Source organism: Mobula birostris, chromosome 11 (assembly GCF_030028105.1).
Source record: "Mobula birostris isolate sMobBir1 chromosome 11, sMobBir1.hap1, whole genome shotgun sequence".
Taxonomy (NCBI): domain Eukaryota; kingdom Metazoa; phylum Chordata; class Chondrichthyes; order Myliobatiformes; family Myliobatidae; genus Mobula; species Mobula birostris.
In genome coordinates, this window is record NC_092380.1 from 34,150,366 (window position 1) to 34,164,011 (window position 13,646).

The window sequence follows — 13,646 nt, forward strand, 5'->3', positions numbered from 1 at the left end:
ACTTCCTCCCTCACCACCAATCTGAGCCCCAGATAGTCCTTCCAGGTGAGGCGACACTTCACCTGTGAGTTGGCTGGGGTGATATACTGCGTCCGGTGCTCCCAGTGTGGCCTTCTATACATTGGCAAGACCCGAGCAGACTGGGAGATAGTTTCGCCGAACACCTGTGCTCTGTCCGCCAGAGAAAGCAGGATCTCCCAGTGGCCACACATTTTAATTCCACGTTCCATTCCCATTCTGATATGTCTATCCACGGCCTCCTCTACTGTAAAGATGAAGCCACACTCAGGTTGGAGGAACAACACCTTATATTCCGTCTGGGTAGCCTCCAACCTGATGGCATGAACATTGACTTCTCAAACTTCCGCTAATGCCCCACCTCCCCCTTGTACCCCATCCATTATTTATTTATATACACACATTCTTTTGCTCTCTCTCCTTTTTCTCCCTCTGTCCCTCTCACTATACCCCTTGCCCATCCTCTGGGTTTTCCCCCCCTCCCCCTTTTCTTTCTCCCTGGGCCTCCTGTCCCATGATCCTCTCATATCCCTTTTGCCAATCACCTGTCCAGCTCTTGGCTCCATCCCTCCCCCTCCTGTCTTCTCCTATCATGGCTCTCCCCTCCCCCTCCCACTTTCAAATCTCTTACTAGCTCTTCTTTCAGTTAGTCCTGACGAAGTGTCTCGGCCCGAAACGTCGACTGTACCTCTTCCTAGAGATGCTGCCTGGCCTGCTGCGTTCACCAGCAATTCTTATGTGTGTTGCTTGAAATTCCAGCATCTGCAGATTTCCTTCTGTCCTGTTTCTTATGTTCTTATGTTATGTAAATCTGATCAATTGGCTGGTTACATTTGCAGAGAGCTGGTGAAAATGCAGAGAGAATAAAGATGTGATTGGTGTAGAAACAGGTTTGTCAGGAACTCGGTGGATAAAGGGCCTGTTTAGTGTGGTGCATCTCTAACTCCAAAACTAGCCAATTGTAAACCATGCATATCATTCATTAATGTACTTTTGGGAGAGCATTGTCTCACTCTGGCCCGAAAATGCCTGATTTACACTTAGCGATCACGTTATAAAGTACCTCCTGTACCTAATAAAGTGGCCATTGAGTGTATGTCTGTGGTCTTCTGCTGCTGTAGCCCAACCACTTCAAGGTTCAACATGCTGTACACTGAGAGATGCTCTTCTGCACACCACTGCGGTAACACTCGGTTATTTGAGTTACTGTCACCTTGATGCCAGCTTGATCCAGGCTGGATAATCTCTCATTAACAAGGCATTTCCTCCCACAGAACTACCACTCACTTTGTTTCTCACACCATTCTCAGTAAGTTCTAGAGACTGTTGTGTGAGAAAATCCCTGGAGGTCAGCAGTTTTTGAGATATTCAAGCCACCCTGTCTGGCACCGACAATCATTCCACAGTCAAAGTCACTTAGATCACATTTCTTCCCCCATTCTGATGTTTGGTCAATCAAGCTTTGTTGAAGAAATCTCTGCTCAATTATCATTGGCATATCACCTGCAGCACCCGGGATCCCAACACACTCAACCACTGTTACACTATGATCAGGAATGCTGACTGTTCCATGCCTAGACCACACTTCAGGAAATCTGATTACTTGGCTGTCTTCCTCTTAGCTGCATACAGTCAGAGGCTAAAGAGTAAAGGCTCCAGAGGTAAGGACAACAAAGAGGTGTTTGCAGGAGGCAGAGGGTCAGCTGCAGGATTGCTTCAAGTCAGTAGACTGGGCCATGTTCAAGGTCTCATCAGAGGATCTGAACAAATACACCAGAGTAGTCACGGATTTTATATGAACAGTTGTAGACGAATGTGTCCCCGTAAGATTATTCAGTCTTCCCCAACCCGAAGCCCTGGATGAACCATAAACACAAAATACTCTGCAGATGCTGGGGTCAAAGCATCTGATGAAGGGTTCCAGCCTGAAAAGTTGACTGATTGTTTCCACGGATGCTGCCCAACCTGCTGAGTTCCTCCCGCTTGTTCTGGATAAGCCATGAGGCCCACAATCTGCTGAGCGTATAAATACATTAGGGAGTTTAGAGGTCAAGGAGGAGGAAGTTTTGGGCCTCCTAATAAGTATTAAGGTGGATACGTCCCCTTGTTACACCAGGTTATTAAGGAGATAAGAGTCAAGATTTCTGGGCCCTTGACCAGCATCTTCATACCCTTCTACTGTTGAAAGGATTAGATAAGATGGATGTGGAGAGGATGTTTTCTATGGTCGGGTATCCAGAACTAAAGGGCACAGCCTCAAAATTGAGTGACAATCCTTTTAGAACAGAGATAAGGAGGATTTATTTTTTTTAGACAGAGAGTAGTGAATCTGTGAAATACTCTTCCACAGATTGCAGTGGAGGCCAAGTCTGTGGAATATTTACGACTGAAGTTGATAGTTTTCTGATCCCATGCCCTCCACCTCTTCAATAACTTCCAGTTCCCCGGTCCCAAATGCTTCATTTTCACTATGGATGTCCAATCCCTATACACCTCCATTCCCCATCAAGAAGGGCTCAAAGCCCTCCGCTACCAGGACCCCACCACTAAGCACATCTTTCCCTCTCCACCCCTCTCCGCTTTCCACAGGGATCGGTCCCTCCACGACTCCCTGGTCCACACGTCCCTCCCCATGGATCTCCCACCTGGCACTTATCCCTGTAAGCACAAGCGCTACACCTGTTCCTATACCTCCTCTCTTGCCAACATTCAGGGCCCCAAACAGTCCTTCCAAGTGAGGCAACACTTCACTTGTGAGTCTGTTGGGGTCATCTATTGCATCTGGTGCTCCTGGTACGGCCTCCTCTACATCAGTGAAACCCGACGCAGATTGGGGGACCGCTTCGTCGAGCACCTCCACTCCGTCCGCCACAACAGACAGGATCTCCCGGTAGCCACCCACTTCAATTCTGCTTCCCACTCCCATTCAGATATGTCCATACATGGCCTCCTGTACTGCCATGATGAGGCTAAACTCAGGTTGGAGGAGCAACACCTCATATACCTTCCAGCTTCCGGTAACTCCCTCCCCCTCCCTTCCCCTATCCCTATGTCACTCTGCCCCCTCCCCCAGCTGCCTATAACCTCCCTCATGGTTCCGCCTCCTTCTACTACCCATTGTGTTTTCCCCTATCCTTTCTTCACCTTTCCTGCTTATCACCTCCTTGTCTCCCTTCCCCCACCCCTTTATCTTTCCCCTTACTGGTTTTTCACCTGGAACCTACCAGCCTTCTCCTTCCCACCCTCCCCCACCTTCTTTATAGGGACCCTGCCCCTTCCCCCTACAGTCCTGACGAAGGGTTCCGGCCCAAAATGTCGGCCAATCTTTTCCACGGATGCTGCCCGACTTGTTGAGTTCCTCCAGCATGCTGTGAGTGCTTCCTCAATTATCATTCAGTAGCATTTACACCCACTGTGATGAAGTGCTTTTGAGAGGTTGGTGATGAAACATGTTATCTCCTGCCCGAGAAGTGTCTTGGATCCGCTCCAATTTGCCTATAGCAGATGCCATTTCATTGGCTCTTCACTCAACCCTGGAACTCCTGCTCTGCAAAGGTACATTCTGTTATGTTGTGTAACTCCAAACATAAAATTAATCCAGGAGAATAAAGGGAGCCGAGAGATAACATTACTTTAAGTGAGGTGCGCATCTGATGTATGGAATTCACATATAGTCTGTAATGAAGTATTTAAATGAACAAGAGTTCTTAATCTAGCAATATATTTACAATATTACTCTAATATTACTGAAATACTAAATACACAAAACTTCTCCCTTTTTAGCTATAAACTCTAACCCAATAGAGAATGCATCTCAACTATGTACACAATATTCTATATATACAACTACTATATATAACTTTGCTGATGACACAATTGTAGGCTGTATCTCGGGTAATGATGAGTTTGAGTACAGAGAGGAAATTAAGAACCTGGTGGCATGGTGCGAAGACAATAACCTATCCCTCAACATCAACAAGGTGAAGGAATTGGTTGTTGACTTCAGAAGGAGTAGCGGACTGCACGACCCAATTTACATCGGTGGTGCGCAAGTGGAACAGGTCAAAAGCTTTAAGTTCCTCAGGGTCAATATCACAAATGACCTGACTTTGTCCAACCAAGCAGAGTTCACTGCCAAGAAGGCCCACCAGAGCCTTTACTTCCTGAGAAAACTAAAGAAATTTGGCCTGTCCCCTAAAACACTCACTAATTTTTATAGATGCACCGTAGAAAGCATTCTTCTAGGGTGCATCACAACCTGGTATGGAAGTTGTCCTGTCCAAGACCGAAAGAAGCTGCAGAAGTTCGTGAACACGGAGCAGTACATCACACAAACCAATTTTCCGTCCGTGGACTCACTTTACACCACACGCTGTCAGAGCAGTGCTGCCAGGATAATCAAGGACACGACCCACCCAGCCAACACACATTTCGTCCCTCTTCCCTCCGGGAGAAGGCTCAGGACCTTGAAGACTCGTACGGCCAGATTTAGGAACAGCTTCTTTCCAACTGTGATAAGACTGCTGAACAGATCCTGACCCGGATCCGGGCCGTACCCTCCAAATATCCGGACCTGCCTCTCTGTTTTTTTGCACTACCTTACTTTCCATTTTTCTATTTTCTATTTATGATTTATAATTTAAATTTTTAGTATTTATTAATTTTTACTATTTTTAATATTTAATATTTGTAATTAAGGGAGTGGGAAGCGCAGAATCAAATATCGCTGTGATGATTGTACGTTCTAGTACCAATTGTTTGGCAACAATAAAGTATAAAATATAAGTATATACAGACATCCAAGCATAGTACATTTTTTAATTGTCCCATTCAGGCCTAAAGATTTAATTGCTGTGGAGGATTTCTTATTCTTCTCAGATAATGTGTTACAATACATGGGTTTTGACCAAAGAACTGAATGGCTGCAGTCAACTAGCACATTTGTGCAAGGGTGTTTATTTGGTGCATCAAAAAATGAAACATACAAAAATTACCAAAAATAGTGAAAAGAAAACTTCCAATATTTACAAAAAGATATCTACCAGAGAGTACAATAAACAACTCCTCACTATTTCCAAAGTGAACTCCCGGCAGCTCAATCTCTCTCCACTCCCAGTAAGATCAGTCAGAGGAGCAGCAAGAGTGGCAAGTTTGGGAATGAGCTTGCAATACCACCCTACCAGACCCAGAAAGGACTTCACTTCCTCCTTGGTGCAAGGTCGAGGACTGTTGTAATTGCTTCCACTTTGTCCACCTCTTCATCTCCCTTCATGTCCACTCACACTTTGGTAGATTGAGCGTGAAACCGACAGCATGAATAATCCTCAGGATCTTGTGTGGATAGTCCAGGTACTCTGACCATGTCTGGCTGTAGACAACCACGTTATCTAGGTAGGCCGCACTGCAGTCCTCACAGCCTTGTAACACCCGGTCGATCAGCTGATGGAAGGTTGCTGGTGCACCTTGAGACCAAAGAGCATTACTGTGCATTCATCCAGCCTCAAGGCTATATGGAAGCAGTGAGGGATTTTGATTGGTCATCCAGGGGAACCTGTTAGTAGCCTTTAAAAAGGTCCAGTGTAGTAATGTCATTTGCCTGTTCAATCCTTTCTAGTAGGTCTTCAATGTGGGGCATAGGATAAGCATCAAGAAATGACATTCAACCTATGGAAATGAATACACACCCTCAGGGTACCATCCTTCCTGAGGACGAGAAGGATAGGACTGCTCCATTGCCTATTTGAAGGCTCAATGACTCCTAGCACGGTCAGAATCTCATTCTTCAGGGCTCCCACAAGTCACTCTGGTACCTTGTAGCAGTGTTACTGGTCAGCTCTGATCTGATGGAATGTTTTAGGAAATTTTTTAGCCCTGGTCTCTACTGGAACAGCTGTGGAAAATCTGCAAACACCCCCTGCAGCTCCACTGGTTGGTGGCCATCAATATGGGAGACATCAACCATCCCAGGTCCCTTCCAGGCCTCCACAACCCCTACTGAGTCATCATCAATGCGTCATCATCTGCTACAAATATCAACAGGAGCAGATGAGCCAGCATATTTCCCACAATGCCATTGGCAGCGTGACTTGATTGGCTAATTCCCTTCCTCAGTATCTCATGTAATACAGGCAAATCTCTGCCCAGAATCATGTCATCGGGCAGTTTCTCTGGCACCCCCATGTTCATCAAATACTTGTGGTTATCCAGCTCAATTGTGAGTTCTGTGAGAGGCTCAGACTTCCAATCACCATGGACATGTTGGGTAAGTGTTTGGTGACTGTAGTTAACACCAAAGGCAGGGCATGACTTTTTTTAATATATGGAAGTGAGTTACCAGAATCTAAAAGAGCTTTAACAGACCTAATCAGTTCCCCTCTACCACCACTCTGCTCCGTCTAGCGGAATTAGTCCTTACTCTTAATAATTTCTCCTTTGGCTCCTCCCACTTCCTCCAAACTAAAGGTGTAGCTATGGGCACCCGTATGGGTCCTAGCTATGCCTGCCTTTTTGTTGGCTTTGTGGAACAATCTATGTTCCGTGCCTATTCTGGTATCTGTCCCCCACTTTTCCTTCGCTACATCGACGACTGCATTGGCGCTGCTTCCTGCACGCATGCAGAACTCGTTGACTTTATTAACTTTGCCTCCAACTTTCACCCTGCATCCCTTACTCACTCTTCCTTCAGTTAGTCCTGACGAAGGGTCTCGGCCTGAAACGTCGACTGCACCTCTTCCTACAGATGCTGCCTGGCCTGCTGCGTTCACCAGCAACTTTGATGTGTGTTGCTCAAGTTTACCTGGTCCATTTCCGACACCTCCCTCCCCTTTCTAGATCTTTCTGTCTCTGTCTCTGGAGACAGCTTATCCACTGATGTCTACTATAAGCCTACTGACTCTCACAGCTATCTGGACTATTCCTCTTCTCACCCTGTCTCTTGCAAAAACGCCATCCCCTTCTCGTAATTCCTCCGTCTCCGCTGCATCTGCTCTCAGGATGAGGCTTTTCATTCTAGGACGAAGGAGATGTCTTCCTTTTTTAAAGAAAGTGGCTTCCCTTCCTCCACTATCAACTCTGCTCTTAAACGTATCTCCCCCATTTCACGTACATCTGCTCTCACTCCATCCTCCCGCCACCCCACTAGGAATAGGGTTTCCATGGTCCTCACCTACCACCCCACCAGCCTCCGGGTCCAACATATTATTCTCCGTAACTTCCGCCACCTCCAACAGGATCCCACCACTAAGCACATCTTTCCCTCCCCCCCACCCCCCGCATTCCGCAGGGATCGCTCCCTATGCAACTCCCTTGTCCATTCGTCCCCCCCATCCCTCCCCACTGATCTCCCTCCTGGCACTTATCCGTGTAAGCGGAACAAGTGCTACACATGCCCTTACACTTCCTCCCTTACCACCATTCAGGGCCCCAAACAGTCCTTCCAGGTGAGGCAACACTTCACCTGTGAGTCGGCTGGGGTGATATACTGTGTCTGGTGCTCCCGATGTGGCCTTTTATATATTGGCAAGACCCGACGCAGACTGGGAGACCGCTTTGCTGAACATCTACGCTCTGTCCGCCAGAGAAAACAGGATCTCCCAGTGGCCACACATTTTAATTCCACGTCCCATTCCCATTCTGACATGTCTATCCATGGCCTCCTCTACTGTAAAGATGAGGCCACACTCAGGTTGGAGGAACAACACCTTATATTCCGTCTGGGTAGCCTCCAACCTGATGGCATGAACATCGACTTCTCTAACTTCCGCTAATGCCCCACCTCCCCCTCGTACCCCATCTGTTACTTATTTTTATACACACATTCTTTCTCTCACTCTCCTTTTTCTCCCTCTGTCCCTCTGAATATACCCCTTGCCCATCCTCTGCGTCCCCCCCCCCCCCCCACCTCCTTGTCTTTCTTCCCGGACCTCCTGTCCCATGATCCTCTCGTATCCCTTTTGCCTATCACCTGTCCAGCTCTTGGCTCCATCCCTCCCCCTCCTGTCTTCTCCTATCATTTTGGATCTCCCCCTCCCCCTCCAACTTTCAAATCCCTTACTCACTCTTCCTTCAGTTAGTCCTGACGAAGGGTCTCGGCCTGAAATGTCGACTGCACCTCTTCCTAGAGATGCTGCCTGGCCTGCTGCGTTCACCAGCAACTTTGATGTGTGTTGTTCCATTAACTTTGACTATTATAAACATGGGCTTTTTTCCTCACAATCTGCTTGTTTTCCTTTACAATACTCACAATCATTACAGTCATTATCAGCATCATCACAATCCCCCTTCCTTGGTACAAAGCACATATCTGACAACTTGGGCCTCTTGGGAGGACACACAGAGGACTTATAGCCTGGCTGCTGACAATGGTAACAAATGAAAGGTCTTAGAACCACCGACCAATGGTCCTTTACCCTCGTTTCTCCCACTCCACAATTCCACAGCGTTACTCTGAGAATCCCTTGGAGCGTTAGGGTCTATGTCGCTTCGGAATAATGGCAATGAATACGCCCCCTTGTGGACATTGATGTACTACAGGGCAAGCAGTGAGTCCACCCACCGGCTTGTGCTCCTGGACCCCTATTCTGGTGTCTGGAGGAAGAACCTGCAGCAGCTGCCCCAAAGTAATGGCCTCACCAATCTCCACCTTGGACTTCTGCTCTGGACAAATCCATCACTGGAGACCTTTCAGTTGTTGATACGTCTCAGTGGGTGACTCTCCTGGTGGGACAGTACAGGAATGGAAACATTGACGATAGGTTCCTGACAAGATATCAAATGTAACCAGCAGTGTCTTCTTCAAGTCAGGATAGTTGTTGGACCTTTCTTCATCCATCGCAGTGTAGGCTTTCAGAGCTTTACCCATCAGTGGTGGCACTAGCTGGCAGGCCCTTTCCCTCTCTGGCCATTGCCATATCCGGGCCATCCTCTGAAACCCAAGGAGATAGTTCAAGATATGTCACCTTGTTGATAAGATGGCCTTCTGGGACCCTTCTGCAGGCTTTGGAATTCCTTCATAGAAGCCCCATCTCTCCTCTGCTGGGCCAACAATAAGCCTCAGAACAGCTTTTCCAGTGAGGGTTCAGAGAATTTAGCTCTGGACTGAAATTCTTCCTCTTCTGCGGTCTCCACTGACCCCCAGACACCTGCTTCACTTTTAGCCTCGGGGTTTCCTGACTTGGGATCACAATTCTGTGTTTGTGTGTGTGTGTGTGTCTGTGCCTGTGTGTACCTGTGTGTGTGTACATGTGACTGTGTTTAAATGGACATGTGTAGAGAGTGCATTTACTGACTGCTCCCCATCACAGTTTCCTCATCCACAACAACATCTGACGAATCCTCTGTTTTCGTACCCCATTGACTCCTTTGTTTCTTTTTCATTTTCCATTCACCTAACTGGACTTCGGTCTTTGCATCTACTTTTACAAACAGCTTTGGTCTCCCACTTGAAGTTCATGCGATAAACTTAATGCACGCAGAGTAGATTTTGGTTCATTAAGCTCACAAAAGTTGAAAATGCTTGTAACTTTCCTGAAGCTTGTTGAACTCTCTTCCAGCTTAAAACCAAGCCACATTTCACAGATAACTGCCTGATTAGCTTACAGAAGCTTTCTCAGATGTGTTCATTCAAACATTCTTGTAGTCGGACCACTGCTTTCGTCACTTTCACAATCACTCTGAACAGCATGGTCATTTCTCAGTCCAGTGTGCATTCCAACCAGACGCACAGAGGCTGGCACCAATACCTGTTTGTCCTCTGTTGGACAATGGTACATGGTATTCAGCGTGGAGGCAGTTGTGGCATCATCCGGTACCTTTCATAACTCGCGTTCAGTTCACTCTATTGCAGAGGACGTTGCATGCAAATGGTGGATGGATCTCCAAACAAGATGTAGTTGCCTCAGCTAATCACGTCCCAAGAATGCTGGCCCTACGGTTTTCTCTACAAGCCCAATGTTGTATTTCACTGTTACAGATGTCATTTCCACAGAAGATATCTTTTCTCCAGTATAAGTTCTTAGTTGGATATTTGCAGGCTTCAGTTTACTAACTTTGAAATGCTGTTCAAACTTGAGTTGAGAGCAGTGAGCTAAACACCAGTTGAGCTGAGAATACTACTAAGCTGTGGATACTTCAACAGCGCCATCTTAAACTTCCGGTTCAAGATGGCTCTAGTGAAACGCAGTGATGACTTGCTGGCAGCAAACAAAACTACTAATTGCTTTATTAATCACACCTTTTTCTCGAAAATGATCACTGTAATATTTAACCTGTAATTTCCCTTTCGGAGTTGAGCTTTTGAACTGCCTGTACAACCTGGCATGTTTTGCGGTGTGAATTGAAGTCCTGAAGGTGCAGGGCTGTTGCAGCGTGACATGTATAGGCCAAATTGAGGCAGCAAGGCCCAGTCCTGAGAGCGGGGAATATGATTGATTGATTAGATATTTGCATTAATGAGCAGGTGTATAGGTGTACCTAATAAGTGTATATCCACCAACCAGATGTGAACGTTTGGGGTCTAAGAGGGCAATAAACTGAACGATGGTCCAAGCCACACTTTGGTGATTCTCGCAGCAGACAGGGTGTGGTGTTGGGTGAACTAATCTCCATCTCCCTCTTACTCCCTCCTTTCTTCAACAGGCCTTCCTGAGTCAGATCTGGTGGGGCGAGATGGACAGAAACACTGAGATCTGGAAGCTAATACTCGCTTTCTTCTGCCCACCTTTCATATACAGCAACCTCATCAAGTTCAGGTAAAAGGCTGACTCCACTTCTCCCTCCACAGATGCTTCCTGACCTGCTGATATTTTCTGCACTTAACTTAGGTGAAAGCTGTTCCTCATGTTTGGCAGCGTTGGCTGGGGAGTGTGAATCTCATCCATGCTCCTGTGGCCACTGCCACATCCCTCACCAGTACCTCCCTCTTGCCCAATCTTCTCATTCCTCCATCCCCGTAGGGGAGCCGTGAGCTGTACCAGCTTGTTCGATGAGGCCATTCTCTCCCAGGTTTTGGTGTTGGTTACATCGATGCTTTTAGGTTTAGTTACAGAGATATATTCTGACATTCTGTTTGGTATACAGGAGTAACACAGAAGAGCAGGTGACAGAATGCTCAGCGTCTGAGCTGGAATCTAATGAGAATGACACGCTGCTTGAGGCTTTAGAGGGCTCTCGGTGAGTGACATATTTTGTACTTAACTTGCTCCTTACTTCACGCTCCGTGTACCTCCACAAGCACTGGGCACTGGCCTGGACTATAACAATCTGTCCCTGACACACATGGGCAACCTGAGATGGATATTCGCTGTTTAGGGCTGTGTTCAGCTTTCTAATACAGCAGCAAACACTTCCAGGCATCGGAGAATTGTTTTTGAGTAAGTTAAACTCCCAACCAATATTCTTTGCTCAGCTTCCTGTTGTAAACAAGAATCAGTTTTCAGTTCATCAACCAATCAGGCTGAAGTTAAAAGGACAGCGTTACAAACAAACAACGCTGTCTATATAGCACAGAATGCTGGCCCACAGAATGCTGGCCCACAGCATGGGGCTGGCTGCTCAGGAGACATACTGTAAAACAGCGGGGTTATGTTCATTGTCCAGCACCAAACCAGACAACTCTAAGTTATTTAGTTCAAGGAAGCTTTTCGCCCAGACTATCACTCAGCACATGAAAATTTGGGTATCAATAATTTAGAGATTTGTGTACTCAGAGAGTCATCCCTCACAATGTTAACTTTGGACGTCTGGGATCTCTGTCCCCAGGAGCTTTTAGACCATTTGTGTGAAAAGATATCTGAAAAAAATATCACATATTTATGAAGTTACCAAGTAGCAGAGCACAGTAGTCAGACTTATTAAGAATGATCAAGGAAAGACGAGAGAAATGACAGAAAGACAGGGTGACCGTCCTCTGGCTTTGACTTCTGCGATGGACCTGCTACTCATTGGTATGTCATTTTAGCTGATAGGAATTGTACCTATGCTTTGTAATTTGGAAAACTTTTTATCCTCTGTGAGTTTTAAGAATTTTATCTAAGTTTGTATTACTACATATAAATGAGTTGTTTTAAATGACTTTGTTAGCTGGAAGAATTTCCTTGACGGGGATGGGAGACTGACCACTCAAATAGTGGATATTAACAGCTAAACTCACTGTGGCTGTAGTGATCTCACCATTCAAGGGTAGGTAGCTACAGTATAACCTCTCTTTAGTGAGGGCGCCCGTGCCTATCTATAACGGACAGGATTTAACATCATGGAGTTCAGAACTTCATGGACAGCAAACCCCCTACCATCACAAATCGATGACCCTTTTTGCCCCACAATGGATGGTGATCAAGTGCCTAACTGAGCTGCCACTGTCTGTGTAGTGAGGGTGTAACTGGAGAGGGAGTTGCGGGGTAGTCATTCATCAAACGACAAGTCCACAGTAGGATTTGTCATGCCTTGTTCAGGAAGCTGAAGTGCTCCCAGAGAGGGATCAGAAGTGGAGAGAGTGAGTAATTTCAAGTTCCTGAGTGCCAAGATCTCTAAGGATCTAACCAGGTCCCACATATCGATGCAGCTGTGAAGAAGGCAAGACAGCAGCTTTACTTCATTAGGAGTTTGAAGAGATTTGGTTTGTCACCTAGAACACTTAAGAATTTCTATAGATGTATTGTGGAGAGCATTCTGACAGGCTGCTTCACTGTCTGACATGGGGGGCGGGTGGAGGCTACTGCACAGGACCGAAAGAAGCTGCAGCAAGTTGTAAAATTAGGCGGCTCCGTCTTCGGTACTAGCTTCAAGACATCTTCATCTTCAGAAAGGCATGTCCATTAAGGATCCCATCACCCAGAACATGCCCTCTTCTCATTGCTACCACAGCAAGGAGGTACAGCAGCCTGAAGTCACACACTCAGCAATTCAGGAACAGCTTCTTCCCTTCCGCCATACGATTCCGAAATGGACATTGAACTCATGAACACTACCTCACTTTTTAAAAATATATATGTTTTCTGTTTTTGCACTATTTTGAATATATAGAATTATATATATATATATATATATAGAAACTAATATATAGAATTAGAAACATAGAAACATAGAAAAACTATAGCACAATACAGGCCCTTCAACCCACAAAGCTGTGCCAAACATGTCCTTACCTGAGAAATTACCTAGGGTTACCCGTAGCCCTCTATTTTTCTGAGCTCCATGTACCTGTCCAGGAGTCTCTAAAAAGACCCTATCGTATCCGCCTCCACCACCATCGCCGGCAGCCCATTCCACGCACTCACCATTCTCTGTGTAAAAAAACTTACCCCTGACATCTCCTCTGTACTTACTTCCAAGCATCTTAAACCTGTGCCCTTTCATGTTAGCCATTTCAGCCCTGGAGAAAAGCCTCTGACTATCCACACGATCAATGACTCTCATCATCTTATACACCTCTATCAGGACACCTCTCATCCTCTGTCACTCCAAGGAGAGAAGGCTGAGTTCACTCAACCTATTCTCATAAGGCATGCTCCCCAATCTCATGAATCAGAATCAGAATCAGAATCCTTTATTATTGCCAAGTAAGTGGATACATACAGGGAATTTGATGCCGGTTTCCCTGAGCTCTCGCTGTACAGAATCAAAAACAAACA

The 13,646-nt window shown here is 46.2% G+C and overlaps 1 protein-coding gene across 1 annotated transcript in view; it reads left to right on the plus strand.

Annotated features, from left to right (window-relative positions):
* The window catches only part of LOC140205474 (transient receptor potential cation channel subfamily M member 4-like), a 133,663-nt gene that overhangs the window by 77,201 nt on the left and 42,816 nt on the right, over nt 1-13,646 (plus strand). The window contains exons 15-16 of the mRNA XM_072273082.1: nt 10,654-10,766; nt 11,095-11,187. Of these exons, the coding sequence (XP_072129183.1) occupies nt 10,654-10,766; nt 11,095-11,187 (206 nt within the window). The remainder of the gene's footprint in view (nt 1-10,653; nt 10,767-11,094; nt 11,188-13,646) is intronic.